Source organism: Peromyscus maniculatus, chromosome 18, assembly GCF_049852395.1.
Source record: "Peromyscus maniculatus bairdii isolate BWxNUB_F1_BW_parent chromosome 18, HU_Pman_BW_mat_3.1, whole genome shotgun sequence".
NCBI classification, from domain to species: domain Eukaryota; kingdom Metazoa; phylum Chordata; class Mammalia; order Rodentia; family Cricetidae; genus Peromyscus; species Peromyscus maniculatus.
Genome location: NC_134869.1, coordinates 42,981,402 through 42,995,898, shown reverse-complemented (window position 1 = coordinate 42,995,898; position 14,497 = coordinate 42,981,402). Strand labels below are relative to the sequence as shown.

The window sequence follows — 14,497 nt, the reverse complement described above, 5'->3', positions numbered from 1 at the left end:
AACATCTTTCTTATATGAAGGTCCTTCTAATTTCTAATTTTTATGTATTTGTATTTGGGTGGGAGTGTGTTGAGAGGCAAGGGAACTAGAAAGGGTCTCACACAGGACAGGACAAAAAAGGAGGCCGTAAGGGAGATGGGTGAGGGGGAATAACAGAGCATGCGTAATTTGAAAGTGGAAGAATCCTAGGAATGGAGGGCTTCAGCAGGAGCGAGGAACAGGGAGGAGGAGGAAGGGAAGCGGTGGCGGCGGGTCAAACTCTACAGAGCGAGACCCAGGAAAGGCGCAAAGCTACACAGAGAAACCCTGTCTCGAAACCCCCCCCCCCAAAAAAAAAGATAAAAATAAAATAAACAAAACTGAATAGACATGAAAATGTCGTAAGGAAACCCATTCATTACTTTGTAGCTAATTATAGAAGAGGAGGAAGATAAGACCTTTCCCAGAAATCAGGGAGGGGGCTTACCCCCCCCCCCCCAGGTCAAGGGGCTTAGTCTTGTGATCTGAGCTAGTAATCGCAGCTGCTGACAGTTCAGAAGGGCAACGGCCTGGTCTTTGCCAGAGGACAGACCTGGCTAATAAAACCTACATATTTGGAGCCTTTGGCACACCGCTTGGCTTTCCGTGGCAGCTGCCGCGTGGTAGTGGGGATGGAAACACACCATTGACCAGACGAAAGAATTACTGATAAGTGACCAAACTAGCTTAGATCGGTTAACGACACCGGCTGTTGTCCTCTCCTTCCCACGTACCCATCAAGGATGACCAGATCCTGCCGTGTGCCTGTTCTGGAGCTGGGCCTGGATGTCCACTCCCTCCGGGCAGGATGTAGGCAGGGAGATGGTTTTGGTTTTATGGCTATAGTCTTGAGCAGGGACATTTATCTGAAGACAGGGTTCAGGAGAAGCGGGAAGGCCCGTGATGGAGTTGTAGTCAGGGAGACCGACCCGATTAGGAAGTGACCGAGGTGGCCAAGGTATAGCGAGTCCTGTGACTCCATCTGGCCACCCAGGAGGGCAGACGGTCAGTTTTGGACTATCAGAACAGCTTCCCAGGGACCTAACCTGAAATATTCCATTCGTTCATCTGTTTACCACCCTCCCCCCCATTCCACACACTCACCCCCCCCCCCCCAACACGAAAAGCACCTAGGAAGTGTGACAAGCAAAACACGAAATAGGGGCTATTGCAAAACCACAGAGTCCTGCCTTCAGAAAGCTCACAGGGGGGAGACATGGTTGAAACCACATAGGCGCGTTAAGTTTTTGCAAAGCTGTTGGAAGCCAGGCTGGGACCCGGGCAGCTTTTCACTCCCCGGGGGCTAAGCGTGGGCTCTTGGCTCCGCCTGGCCGTCGGGGGGCGCTGCCTCCTCCGGGACGGCGGGGGGCGCTGCGGGCCGTGCGGCGGGGGGCGCTGCCTCCTCCGGGACGGCGGGGGGCGCTGCGGGCCGGGCGGCGGGGGCGGCCCGGGCCGGCACGGCGAGCGGCTCGGCGGATGGAGAGTCTGGCCGCGGCCGGCGGCGCCGCCTCCTCGTCGGGCCGGGCACGGCGGGCCGGGGCCTTTGTGTGAGGCGGCGGCGGCGGCGGCGGCGGCGATGGTGATGGTGCTCGGACCCCGCGGAGCCGGGTAAGCGCGGCCGGGGGAGGGCTGCCCCTGGCCGAGCCGGACCCCTGCTCGGCTTTGCTGTCGCCCTGGCTGGGCGCGCCCTGCCGGTGTCCGCAGCCGGCTCGCTCTCCCTCCCTCCCGGCGGGCCGGGCCGGGCCGCGGCTCTCGGGCCTCGGACTCGGCCGGCTCCCGCGGCGCCTGGCCTGGGGCTTCGCGGGGGGCGCGGGAGCGGGGGGTGCGGCCCGCGCTGCCTGGGGCGGCCGAGGTGTCCCCTCCCCGCGGCGGTGCGCCCCAGCCCGGCCCGGCCCCTGCCTGCGCGATTGCACGGAGGGGAGGGGACCGCGGCGGCGCCAGACCCTTGGGGGCGCGCACTCCTTTGCAAGTTCCAAAGCCACCGGGTGCCCGGGCCCTCCCCGCGGCGACGGAGTGACCGCGCCAGGGCCCCGGGGGGCGCGTGGTTGGTACCCAGGCATACTCAGACGAGTGCCGGGCCCCCGGGGGAGGGGAAAAAAAAGTTGGGAATTGTTGGTAAGGACCCGGTGCGACGGAGAAAGGGGATGTGCTTGCTGCGCAGGGCGAGTTGTGGGACGGACCAGCATGTGAGCAAGCTAGCTGGCTGTTCTCCCGAGGCGTGCGGGAGCCGAAAGGGGGAAAAGTAATTATTAGAGTCTTTCCTGTGCCCATCGATGCCTTTCACGAAGCACCCAGTTGTTAATATAAGGTTAGTAAGGAGAAATAGAGCGTGCCCAAGTAACGTGAGACATCGCAGTTGTGTTCGCTTGGCTTTCTTTGGTTGTGAGTTTAATTCATCCACAGAATACAGTAGCATTGAGAAAGCAGCGTCCGGAATGGGTCTGGGAAGGGCCAGAGATGGGTTGAGCTGGGTCTGGCGGCTCCTATCTGTAATCTAGCATTTGGGAGGTGGAGGCAGGAGGGTCCTGAATTCAAGGCCAGCCTTTAGTCACAGAGCAATTTCAAAGTCAGCCTGGGCTGCATAAGGCCCTGTCTCAAAAAGAAAAAGAAAGAAAAAAAGTGTGAGTTTTATTTGGAGGTTTGAAAGGACAACATTGATAGACAACTAAAAGGACAATCCTTACTCCTTCCTTGGTAGCTAAAGGAGCTGTATAATGGTGTTCAAGTCTACTTGTGGCATTTGGCATCGTCAGGGAAGAGGACAGACTTAATGACGAGAGAAACTTTAGGAAGTTAAATCCAAGACCCGAGCCCGTAGTTCCGGTAGTACAGAGGACTGTTCAGTAGATCCTTCACTCGTTTGGAAGACTCCTAGCTTGACGCTCACAGCCCACGCCCCCCCTTTTAAAACGTACAGCCTGGCTTCATAGCCCAGACTGTCCTAGAACTGCTGATTGATTCTCCTGGCCCAGCTTTCCAAGTGCTGGAATTATGTGTATACACTATTGCACCTGGCCTCTTAGGTTTTTAAAAAGGATTTGTTTATTTTTGTGTTGTGTGTTTGAGTGTTCCCCTACATGTATGTAAGTGTACTGTGTGGTTCTGTTGCCTGAAGAGGCCAGAAGACGGTGTCAGGTCCCCCGGAACTAGAATTCCGGACATGTGGGTGGCGGGCATGAAACCTGGGTCCTCTGCATGAATGGCAGAGCTGTCTCTGCAATCCCAGCTTCTTAGGGTTTCCAGACCAAGCTAATTGATTTTTTTTTTTCTTGTCCCTTTGGGATTTTCTGACGGTTCTCTAGTTGGGTGTATGCAGGGAACGGACCATTCTCTTCCTCTCGTTCTCTGGGTTTCCTTGTCCGTGCTCCCCTGGTCGCCCAGGGCACATCCAGAACGGTGGTTTTTTTCTCCCATCCAGAGCCCTTTTCCCAGGGATCTTTGTCTACCTTTTTTTTTTCTTTTTCTGTCGTCTTGTCCACAGATTGACCTTGCGGATAGAGGCAGCTTCCTAGGATTGCTAAGATGGGCATGAGAATCAAACTGCAAAGCAACAACCACCCCAACAACCTGCTGAAGGAACTCAACAAGTGCCGGCTGTCAGAGACCATGTGTGATGTCACGATTGTGGTGGGGAGCCGCTCCTTCCCCGCCCACAAGGCCGTGTTGGCCTGCGCAGCTGGCTACTTCCAGAACCTGTTCCTGAACACCGGGCTCGACGCCGCCCGGACCTACGTGGTGGACTTCATTACCCCCGCCAACTTCGAGAAGATTCTGAGCTTCGTCTACACCTCCGAGCTCTTCACAGACCTGATCAACGTGGGGGTCATCTATGAGGTCGCCGAGCGCCTGGGTATGGAAGACCTGCTCCAGGCCTGCCACTCGACGTTCCCCGACCTAGAGAGCACCGCAGTGGCTAAGTCCTTGACCAGCACCGGTAGCAGCCAGTCTGCTGCTCTGAGATGTCCTTCGGTGGATCCCACCCACCCGCTGGGGGAACTCCGGGGGAGTGGGGAACCCTTTGGTCCCGAGAGAAACTATGTGTTGCCTGCTGATGCTGGAGGGAGCTATAAAGAGGAAGAGAGGAGTGTGGCCAGTGACACTAATCACAGCTTGTCCCTGCCACCACTGCCACCAAAGACAGAAGACCAGGACGCCCCTGTTCCGTTCACGTCTGTTCCTAGTATGGTGACCCAGCCAGTCCTCGGCACCGTCAGCACGGGCATCCAGACCGGCCCGAGTTCTTGCCAGCCATACAAAGTTCAGAGCAATGGAGACTTCGGCCGAAACAGTTTCTTCCCCTCCGACAGTGCCGTAGACGTAGCAACCGGGACCAATTCCTCTCTGAGCAACAGCGACCACGCCAAGGATCCAGGCTTCGGGCAGGTGGATGAGCTGCAGCTGGAGGACCTGGGCGACGATGACTTGCAGTTCGAGGACCCGGCTGAAGAGATGGGGACGGCTGAGGAGGTGATCGAGCTGAGCGACGACAGCGAGGACGACCTGACTTTTGGGGAGAGCGACAGCCGAGAGAATAAGGCCATGCCCTGCCAGGTGTGCAAGAAGGTTCTAGAGCCCAACATTCAGCTGATACGGCAGCATGCCCGGGACCACGTGGACTTGCTCACGGGCAACTGCAAGGTCTGTGAGACCCACTTCCAGGACCGAAACTCCCGGGTGACCCATGTCCTGTCCCACATTGGTATCTTCCTGTTCTCCTGTGACATGTGTGAAACCAAGTTCTTTACCCAGTGGCAGTTAACCCTGCATCGACGGGATGGGATATTTGAGAACAACATCGTCGTCCACCCTAATGAGCCCCTCTCGGGGAAACTGGGTCTCTTTTCAGGGGCAACCTCCCCCGAGTTGAAATGTGCCACTTGTGGGAAAGCATTGGCCAAAGATTTCCACGTGGTCCGGGGCCACGTCCTTGACCATCTGAACTTGAAGGGCCAGGCCTGCAGCGTCTGTGACCAGCGCCACCTCAACCTATGCAGCCTCATGTGGCACACGCTCTCTCATCTGGGCATTTCGGTGTTCTCCTGTTCAGTCTGTGCCAGTAGCTTCGTGGACTGGCACCTTCTGGAGAAGCACATGGCTGTGCACCAGAGCCTGGAGGACACGCTGTTCCGCTGCCACCTGTGCAGCCAGAGCTTCAGGTCCGAGGCCGCCTACCGCTACCACGTCAGCCAGCACAAATGCAACAGTGGCCTGGACGCGCGGCCTGGTTTGGGGCTGCAGCACCTAGCCCTCCAGAAGCGGAAGCTGCCGCCGCCACCGCCGGCGGAGGAGTTTTTGAGTGAGGAGCTGGCTTTGCAGGGCCAGCCCGGGAACAGCAAGTACAGCTGTAAGGTCTGCGGGAAGAGGTTCGCCCACACGAGCGAGTTCAACTACCACCGGCGGATCCACACGGGCGAGAAGCCGTACCAGTGTAAGGTCTGCCACAAATTCTTCCGCGGCCGCTCGACCATCAAGTGCCACCTCAAGACGCACTCGGGGGCCCTCATGTACCGCTGTACCGTCTGTGGCCACTACAGTTCCACCCTCAACCTTATGAGCAAACACGTCGGCGTGCACAAAGGCAGCCTTCCGCCCGACTTCACCATCGAGCAGACCTTCATGTACATTATCCATTCCAAAGAGACGGAAAAGAACCCGGACAGCTGACTGGGTCTCTGCGGAGCCAGAGGGAGCTCCCAGGTGGCAGCCGGGACAGTGCTTCTCTAAAGGCGGCTGACCCTGCCCAGCTGATGCCACAGCTTTGCCTTGCTAAGAATTCTGTTCTGTATTGTGTGGAAAGAAGAGAGATAGCACATGAGCTGTTACTGTTTCTGCGAAGCAGCAGCCCTGTTACATTTACCTCCTTACCTGTTCTATCCTTGATTCTTTGGAGGCTGGTCTTTAGGATCTAGTCAAGTGGCCCTGCAAACTAGGTCCCCTTGCCAGTTTCTCTAGTTTTAGTTTACTGATAGTTTTTATGCTGCTAAGGATCTGACCAACAGCCTCACTGCATAGAAGAGGTGGAGAGAGGTTTTCACTGTGGGTGTGACTGCCCGACTCTTGGGGGGACAACAGCGATGAGAAGGTTTGGGGATGTGGTCATTCAGAAGGGGCTGGCAGCAGGGTAGTTCATCTTGGGTCCTCCCTCCCTCCTCACTGGGGACAAGGGCTTGGGGAGCTGAGGGTGCCGCTTGCTCCGCAGGTCAGATTGCCCGAGTGGACAGTGAAAATCTCTTGGCAGCTAGATCCAAACCGAGGGCAGAGCTTTCTGTTTAGGTTGGAAAGCTTTGAGTGTCCCATGGTGCCACAGATGGGGAGCCTGGATGGATGGAAGAAGATGCCCCTCTTTTTCCTTGTTTCCAAAGAAACATGATTTTTTTAGAGTGCAACCCTGGAGGTCAAGCCTTCTGTCACGAGCAGAGACAGGGCGAGTTCAGTGTCACCTGGCCGCCCCCTGGGCACGGAGGGGGCCCCTCTGACAGCGCAGTCTTGCCTTAATTCACACCGAGTCCCCCACTCAGGGTGGTTTGACCTCCAGTGTAGATGAGAAGGGACCCGAGTAACTGGTGGCCCACGGCAGGGCAGGGCGTGCGTTCTGGCTGTCCCACCTGGGTAACTTGTTTACTTGTGGTGAAGTGTAGAGTTTGGCAGCTGAGCCCCATGTCATTGTGTGGCCGCCAGGGGGCGCTCTTGGATGCTCGCTGGCTTAGGCCTTCCATGGCTGTTAGGCTCCTTTCTTAGTCTTGGAAGGGGCCTTGCCCAAAAGAGGCAGGAGGAGAGGACCCTTGATCTTGCATACTTATAAGATGGCACTTCAGTAGCTCATACTACCTCAGCCTGCTCAGGTGAGCTCTGGGAGTCCCTGGTTTGGGGCCTGGCCACTGACACTACCCCGTGGGACTCAGCAGCACTCTGGGCTGTTTCATAAGCGAGTGGTTTTGATTAACTCACAAAGCCTTTTTAGACATTAAATATTTATTTATTTTTTGTTTTGTTTTGTATACGAACTACCCAGCATCTCTTTTTGATAAGTGTCTTCAGGAAAATTAGTTTCTCTCAGACCAGGAACCATATTCTACCGTTGGTCATGGCTGTGGATTTGGAGAAGGGGGGGGTAACTGAGAAAGAATGTGCCAGGCCTTCGAAACAGCACACTTTCGCTTCTCCAGGCGTAGTCTCTAGCAGAACAGATCCAGATCGAGTAACATGGAGAAGGTTTTTACCCTCCGGCTGGGGGAGCCTCCCGTCCGAGGCTGTGTTAAGACAGGCAAACCAAAGCTGTGTCCTTGTTGGGCCGGCTGCCCCTTCCCCCAGCCGTGGACTGAGAAAGCCTGTGAGTTAGTGCTCAGGGCATTCTGGTGAGTCAAATGGTGAGACTCGAACCGGGGCCAGGCAAAGGCCGCCCTGCGCTGTCTAAACTTGTGACATTTTCATCAGGAAATTGTTGCTGTGACTCTTAAGTTCAGGCTTCCCATCTTCTTGTGCTGGGGAGTGTAACAAGCTACCGTGGTGTATCTGCTGATCTTTCCAGATGCAGGAGGCCCTCCTAAGACTGCTGGTGAAGCGTGAGTGTGGGATGTCTGATTTGAGAGGGTGCACTTACCTGATCTCAGCCCGGTCCCTGAGAGCGGAGAAACTCTTTTCCTTAGCCTATGGCACCACGGATGCTGGGTGGTCTGTGTACTTAACCTGAAACTGTGAAGTTTTCCCTTTTTGCCATAAACCAAAAAGCAGATCTTTGAAGTTTTGCCCTTTAAACACTAAAAAACCAAACTGGACCCTCTGATCCCGTGAGGTTAGTTGGTCAGGGAGGTCAGGTTGGTCCCAGTCAGACATGTAGCACGCGGAATCCGAGGCTCCCGCGGTCCCCTGTCCAAACCATGCCTCTGGGTGTCGCCCCACGTTCACACCTGTCTCCTCGTGTGTGAAGTCGTTTGCTTTTCCCGAAGCCGATTCCTCCTCCTCCTGAGTGGATTTACTTGAAACAGTACACGGCGGCAGTGAAGGGTACTCAAGGCTGCCTGGTGGGCAGTGTCAGTTTTATTTTGTGTGTTCAGTTTTTAATGCCCCTTTGATTTCACCTTCTCCTCCCCTCTGGATTCCCACTTGGTACCTATCCCCTCCTGTAGATGTGAATGTTCCGTCTCTGCCTGGTGCCCCCCCCCCCCCCTTGGTCAGGACCGGCTGCACAATCTTCAGCACTCCCTTGGCCAGCAATCGTTAGGGCTGTCTAGCTGGCTTTTGAAGAGCATTAAGCCACACCAGGACATCCCTAGCTTGTTTCCTAAGGGGAATTGTAATGTTGGTGTGGCCTGCTGGCATAAACAGCGTGGACGGCTTGTGGCCAGAGGACAGGCTATGTTCTTGCAGGAGGGTGACCCCTGATGGCTCAGTGATGCCACACACTGGCTGGAAGCGCTACTGGATGAGCCCCAGTGATTGGTTCTAAGTTTTAAGATTCTGTGGAGTCCCCGCAGTTCATGATTAGTTGGGGAGAAAAGAGGTGGTGTTGGTGGGGGTCAGGTAACCATGAGAACCAGGAAATAGGTAAGAATGTTTTACTTTATTGTGACATGTTCACAGCCCCTTGTTTACAGGGCAAACCTGTAAACTTCAGTACTTTGTACCCAGGCAGGATTTTGCTACTGATTGTCTTCCTTTCTGGCTTCCTGCTGTGCCCTCTCCACCAGACCCTAGACTACTCAGCTTTGAAAGTTAATTTAACCTTTCTAGATGGACACTGAGTTTGTTGGCATGGGAGTGGGCCTGTGATGTGGTCTCTGCCTATTCGGGAGTACCTCCATGTCCTCTCCCCCAAATCTTGCACCAGGTGAGTCAGGAAGAGGGTACACAGCATCCGCTTCAACGTTACTTAGATCATCATCAAGGTCAGGACAGAAACGACACTTGTGATGATGATGTCTTGACCCCTTCCTTCCCTGTGAGCCCCCCCCCCCCCCAGAGTAGCTCAAGTCTCTTACGAAGCAGAGAAGCTGCTGCGTCTAACTCCTTCCATTAAATTAAGTACTGACCTCCTAATATTTAAGTGTTTACTATCTGCTGTAAAGTTTTGTATATTTTGTAAACCTTTTTCCCCAAATAGTAGACGTCTAAAATCGTACATCTGATTCTTTTATATTCCATTGTTCAGCACAAAGTGTGGTTTTTATTTAGAATAAAAAAGAAAAAAAGAAAGGGATTTGAAGTGGGAGTTCTTCTTCTGTGTGCACGCACATTCGCTCAGTCCTGGCGTTCAGACATCTGGCTCTGGCCAGCCTCAGGAGCTCACACCAGCCCGGCAGATGCCAGGATTCTTTCAGGCAACACATTGTGTTTTCCTGCAGCTGGAATTTCCCAGGACTGGCTTGTTGACTGTTTTTTAGTGGGAACTGAAGTCAAGGACTCAGTGAATCAGGGAAACATCCCTGAGGTGACCTCTCAGCTTGGAGAGAACAGTGGGCCTCTGCAGAGGACTCAGCCCAGACAGTCAGAAAGCATGGCCTTGTGGTCCGGAAGCCTGAGGCCTGGCCAGTCATCTGTGCTTGGTAAACTTCTGCTAAGCGGAACAGCTTTGTAGTCAGTGTAGCTAGCTCCTGCTCATCCCTTCCACGGGTGGGACGGCCCCCAGGAGATTCATTCAGTGACACCTGGTCCCGGGAGGTGGCTTCTGTGGTTACTTAGGATGAGGTGTACCAGAGCTCACATCAGCGGCACAGGCATCAGGACTTACCTGCATTGTAAGTGGGGACAAGTGAAGAAGGTCTTTTTAATGCAGTTTCTGCGCTATTTGGTTAAATTTTTACTGTGCCTCAAGCAGCAACTAAGACTTCTGGGTCAAAAAAGCTTGAGCTCTGCCACTGAGTAGCAGTCTAGAACTTACGACCCTTTTAGCTTTGGAACGAACCAGTGAGCGGAGTCAACACTGGTTTCCCTCAGCACATTTGACAGCGGGTGCACCATTGGAACGTGAGAGGAATTTGCTAAGTATAGGGTGAGGCTCCCGAAAGCAATCATGGTTAACAGGAGGGTCCCTGGAGCTGGCCGGCCAGCCGGGCTAGCCAGTGACGAACTCGAGGTTCAGTGAGAGACCCTGCCTCAGAAAAGAAATTGCAGAGTAACTGATGAAGACATCTGGTGCTGACCTTTGGTGTGCACATGCACACACATGAACTTGTGTTCACACACACACACACACACACACACACACACACACACACCATTCATTGCAGGTACACTGTAGGTGAGCAGAACCAGAGAGATTGAGGAGATCAGAGGAAATTATGGGGGCATCCATTACGAGAGCAGACTGGGTGGTCGCATACGCAAGTCCATCAATCTCCAGATGGTATCCAGAGGCTAAGGACGCAAGGCAGAAGCTAGAGTTTAAATCTTCTACGTCAGAGTTCTTCATGTCCTCCACCCTCATGTCCCAGGTGTGGTGAAGGAGCCTTTGCCAGAGGCTCACTTGTTAACAAGAGGACATCTTATCTATAGTGTTAATAGACAAGGTGCCGGACAGGGAAATTACGAAAAGACTTGGCTAGAGAGAATTTACTCTAGAGTTCTGGAAATGGGGAAGTCAGCCTTAGGCCTTCCCTCTCCCTGAAGGGGACCAAGTCAGAGGCACGGAGTGAATGCCCCCTGCTACTTTGCCATGATCTGGGAGATGGGGTGGGGGAGGGGTCACTGGTGGCTTTGTGCCTCCTGAGGTCGCCAGCGCCAGCGAGGAGGCCTCTGCTTTGGGTGAGGAGGAGCAGGATGGGTGGGGGAGGGAAGGGTACCACAGGGAAATGGAGCCACATTTCCTGGATGACTGGGTGGAGGGACTTCTGAGCCAGCACAGGGTGCCTGCCTGAGACCCAGGCTGCAATCCCCGCCCCCTCCACTTATCACACTTGATGGTGCACAGCTAGGGAGCGTCCTGCAGAAGCCTCCTGGGTCCTTGGCCTCTGGCCTCTTGTCCCCACAACTTGCCTAGTGAGCTGGACAGTCAGCAGGCACGCAGACACAAAAGCAAAGTTTCGCAAGGTTCCTGTGGGGTGCTTTCCGGCCTGGGTGATTTATGAGACAAGGGCATCTCGTTCCCTCTGCAGAACATCCCTTAGCTTCCCCGCCTTCCTAAGCCCGGCTGGAAGTGCACAGTTCTCAGAGATTCCCAGTACAAGTGTCTCTACATATTTATTTATTTCACCCCCCCACACACACACCTGTGTGGCTCCCTCAGCGAAGAGGACCCAAACCAATAGTATACCACCAAGGGAGGACCTAGACTCTGCCCTTCCCAGTCCTTCTCCCTCTCCCCACAGCAACATTTTGATATATTTAAAATTAACCCTGAGCTGGGGGTGGTGGCGGCAAATGCCTTTAATCCCAGCACTCGGGAGGCAGAGCCAGGTGGATCTCTGTGAGTTTGAGGCCAGCCTGGTTGGTCTACAGAGTGAGTTCCAGGACAGGCTCCAAAGCTACACAGAGAAATCCTGTCTCGAAAACCAAAGGAAAAAAAAAATTGACCCAGAACAAACCAATCCTCCCCTGTTCCCTCCCCCAGATCCGGACTTTGTTACTGATGGAAGGAGTCTGGAATCCACCTTAGCTGGCTGTGGAATTGCAGCGTGTAGATGTAGATGAGGTGTCTGGAGGCAGAGAGGGTGCCTGAGCGTTTCGGGTGGGTGGGGGGTGGAGATCTGCAGCGGGCAGGCCGCCCTCTTTGGTTATGATGATGGAGTGCTGGGTGGACGAGGAAGAACTTCCGCCTGCAGCCCTGGCCTGCTCCTTGGGAAGGTAACGGACCACAAGGCTCAGCAGCCGGCCCCGGAAGCTTGGGCTGAGGAAGTTGTAAAGGATGGGGTTGAGGACGCAGTGCAGCATGGAGAAGCAGTCAATGATTTCGTAGAAGAAGTAGAGCAGGTTGACCAGGTGGCAGTGGAGGAAGATGTGGGTCGCGTGCAGCGTGAGCAGCAGCATCGTCACGTGGTAGGGCAGCCAGCAGACGACAAAGACAGCTATGTAAGCCCACATCAACACGCAGTGGCGCCTGCTCTCCGGCCGTCCTTGCTTCCGAAGCCGGCAGGCCGTCAGGATGTTGCAAACTGCAATGAGAGGGAAGGGCAGTAGGAAGCCCAGCACGGTAGCAGACAGGGCCACTGCCAGGGCCCAGGTGCTGTACGTTTCAAAAGGTGCCAGGAAGAGGCACATGGGCTCGGAGCCATCCATCAGCTGAATATGCACCACCTCGGGCAGTGGGATGATGGCCGAGAGGACCCAGACGCCTGCGCACACGGCCCTCCGTATTCGGTGCTGGTGGCGCTGCCAGGAGGGAGACGCGGTGGTGAGGCTGACGTAGCGGTCCACGCTGAGGCACGTGAGGAAGAAGATGCTGCTGTACATGTTGGCAAGGTAGAAGTAATGAGTGAAGCGGCAGGAGAAGCTGCCCCAGAGCCAGGTGTAGTCCAGCATGACCTCCAGCATCCAGACGGGCAGGGACAGGATGATGCCCAGGTCCGCGATGGCGATGTTGAGGATGTACAAGTTCAGCAGCCCCGCCCGGCCCGAGCGGCGCCAGTTGACACATATCACCACGATATTCTCCACTAGCCCTACCACGAAGATGGCCAGGTAGAGGACAAAGAGGACCACTTGTTTGGCGTTCTCGTTGAGTTCCGTGTGGCAGTCAGAAAAGGTGTGGTTGAAAAAGTGGAGCAGTTCCGTCCAGTTGTGAATCTCTCCAAAATCATTGCTGGGTGCCAAAGTGGGGTCGGGGTCGGGGCCGGGGCCGGGGCTGGGGCTGGGTTTGACTGACATGAGGACCGGCCTGTTGGAAAAGAAGGGAGGGTTGTAAAAGAAAGAGAGAGCGAGAGAGTTCTCCTGAAGGCAGCCTCTGTACCCCGCAGCTAAAAGCCACAGGGGCTAAGGGAATTTGGGAAAGATTCTGGGGCCGAAGAGACACGAAAAGTATGTTTAGAACTCGAACTGTGACTGCTGAAGTTTGACCGAGAACAGACGTTTTGTAGCAACATCAGTGTTAATTAATTGCTCCCAACAAGGTTTCTTCCTAGCATTGGCAGTGCTGGCTTACCACCGGCCCCAGTGGTCTCCAACACAGATGCACGGACAGACAGACAGACACCCACCCACCCACCCCTCACATCTTTGAGTCACCCCTGGGAACGCCATTTGCCTCCAGTCTCTTCCCAGGGAGAAGACAGTTCTCACCTGATCTCTCCTGGGAGCCTGTGGATGGGGCTGTTAGCGGCCAGGGGCCTGCAGAGGCTGCCGAGGTGCAGCCGGCTCCTCCGCAGCTCAGTAGCTGGAAGTGGCTGGGCTGTCACTGGCTGAGGCTCTGTGGGAGAGGGCCGGGGTTTTTCCTGTATCCTCCCAATCCAGTCCAAGGGGACAGGATGTCCCAGAAAGACTGACAGTGTGTGTGTGTGTGTGTGTGTGTGTGTGTGTGTGTGTGTGTGTGTCAAGCTGCAAGCATCGAAACCCAGACTTGCTAGCTGTATGACTTGGCCTCCTTAAGCCTCAGTTCTTCCCACCTCTGCAAAATGGGGAGCAACTGCAGTATCTAGTAGAAGTGAGATCCCAAAGCAAAATAAATAATAAATAATTAAATTAAAAATTAAAAAAAGGCCTCATGGCAAAAGACTTATTTACTTTATGTGTATGAGTTTATTTTGCCTGCATGTGCATATATGCACCATGTGTGTGCCTGGTGACTGAGGACGGTAGAAGAGGTTGGCTCTCCTGGAACTAGAGTTATGGATGGTTGTGAGCCACCATGTGGGTGCTGGGAACCACACCCACCCCGGGGCCTCTGTAAGAGCAACAAGTACTCTCAACTGTCTAGTCATCCCTCCATCCCCCATGACAAATGTCTTCTATAAATACAGAGATGCACGCTTTCGTCTCTCCCAACTGTAGTGGAATATTATTTTGAGGTGTGTTACTTTTGTTTATGTTGCATTTGTTTAACTCTGTGGAGCTGTGTTACTGTGCCTGTCTAAAACACCTGGTGGTCAATAGCAAGGTAGGAGAAAGGATAGGCAGAGAGAATATATAGAAGGAGGAATCTGGGAAAGAGGAGGAGAGAGAAGCTGTCAGAGAAGGAGGAGGACTCCAGGGGCCAGCCACCCAGCCACCCAGCCACCCAGCCACCCAGCCACCCAGCCACCCAGCCACCCAGCCACCCAGCCACCCAGCCACCCAGCCACACAGCCACCCAGCCACCCAGCCACACAGCCACCCAGCCACCCAGCCACACAGTAAGCCATGGAGTAAGAGTAAGATTTGCAGAAGTAAGAGAACAGGATAATTTAAAGTTAAGAAAGCTGGCAAGCAACAAGACAAGGTAAGACTGGGCATTCATAATTAAGAATAAGCCTCTGTGTGTGATTTATTTGGGAGATGGGTGGGGCCCTCAAAAAAGCAAAAACAAAACACAACATTCATGTGTGTTGTATATCTGTGTGAATGTATGGTGTGT

At 54.4% G+C, this 14,497-nt stretch overlaps 2 protein-coding genes across 3 annotated transcripts; one reads left to right on the top strand and one right to left on the bottom strand.

The window, feature by feature from the left end:
• Positions 1-1,466: 1,466 nt before the first annotated feature.
• On the top strand, positions 1,467-9,212 carry Zbtb39 (zinc finger and BTB domain containing 39). The gene is made up of 2 exons (XM_076554075.1): positions 1,467-1,626; positions 3,500-9,212. The coding sequence occupies exon 2, from the start codon at positions 3,541-3,543 to the stop codon at positions 5,680-5,682; it is 2,142 nt and encodes a 713-aa protein (XP_076410190.1). The 5' UTR covers positions 1,467-1,626; positions 3,500-3,540; the 3' UTR covers positions 5,683-9,212.
• Ackr5 (atypical chemokine receptor 5) lies at positions 9,144-13,380 on the bottom strand. Of its 2 annotated transcripts, XM_006998561.4 has the most exons (3): positions 13,228-13,380; positions 11,604-12,826; positions 9,144-9,745 (listed from the first exon to the last, which is right to left on the bottom strand). In XM_006998561.4, the coding sequence occupies exon 2, from the start codon at positions 12,814-12,816 to the stop codon at positions 11,605-11,607; it is 1,212 nt and encodes a 403-aa protein (XP_006998623.1). In that variant the 5' UTR covers positions 12,817-12,826; positions 13,228-13,380; the 3' UTR covers positions 9,144-9,745; position 11,604. The 2 variants fall into 2 exon arrangements, with proteins under 2 accessions (XP_006998623.1, XP_076410191.1); XM_076554076.1 differs by lacking the exon at positions 9,144-9,745 and having other exon boundaries at positions 11,168-12,826.
• Between the last annotated feature and the right edge of the window lie 1,117 nt (positions 13,381-14,497).

Coding starts and splice junctions, on each gene's coding strand:
- Zbtb39 (XM_076554075.1), top strand. CDS start 3,541: ATGGGCATGAGAATCAAACTGCAAAGCAACAACCACCCCAACAACCTG.
- Ackr5 (XM_006998561.4), bottom strand. CDS start 12,816: ATGTCAGTCAAACCCAGCCCCAGCCCCGGCCCCGGCCCCGACCCCGAC.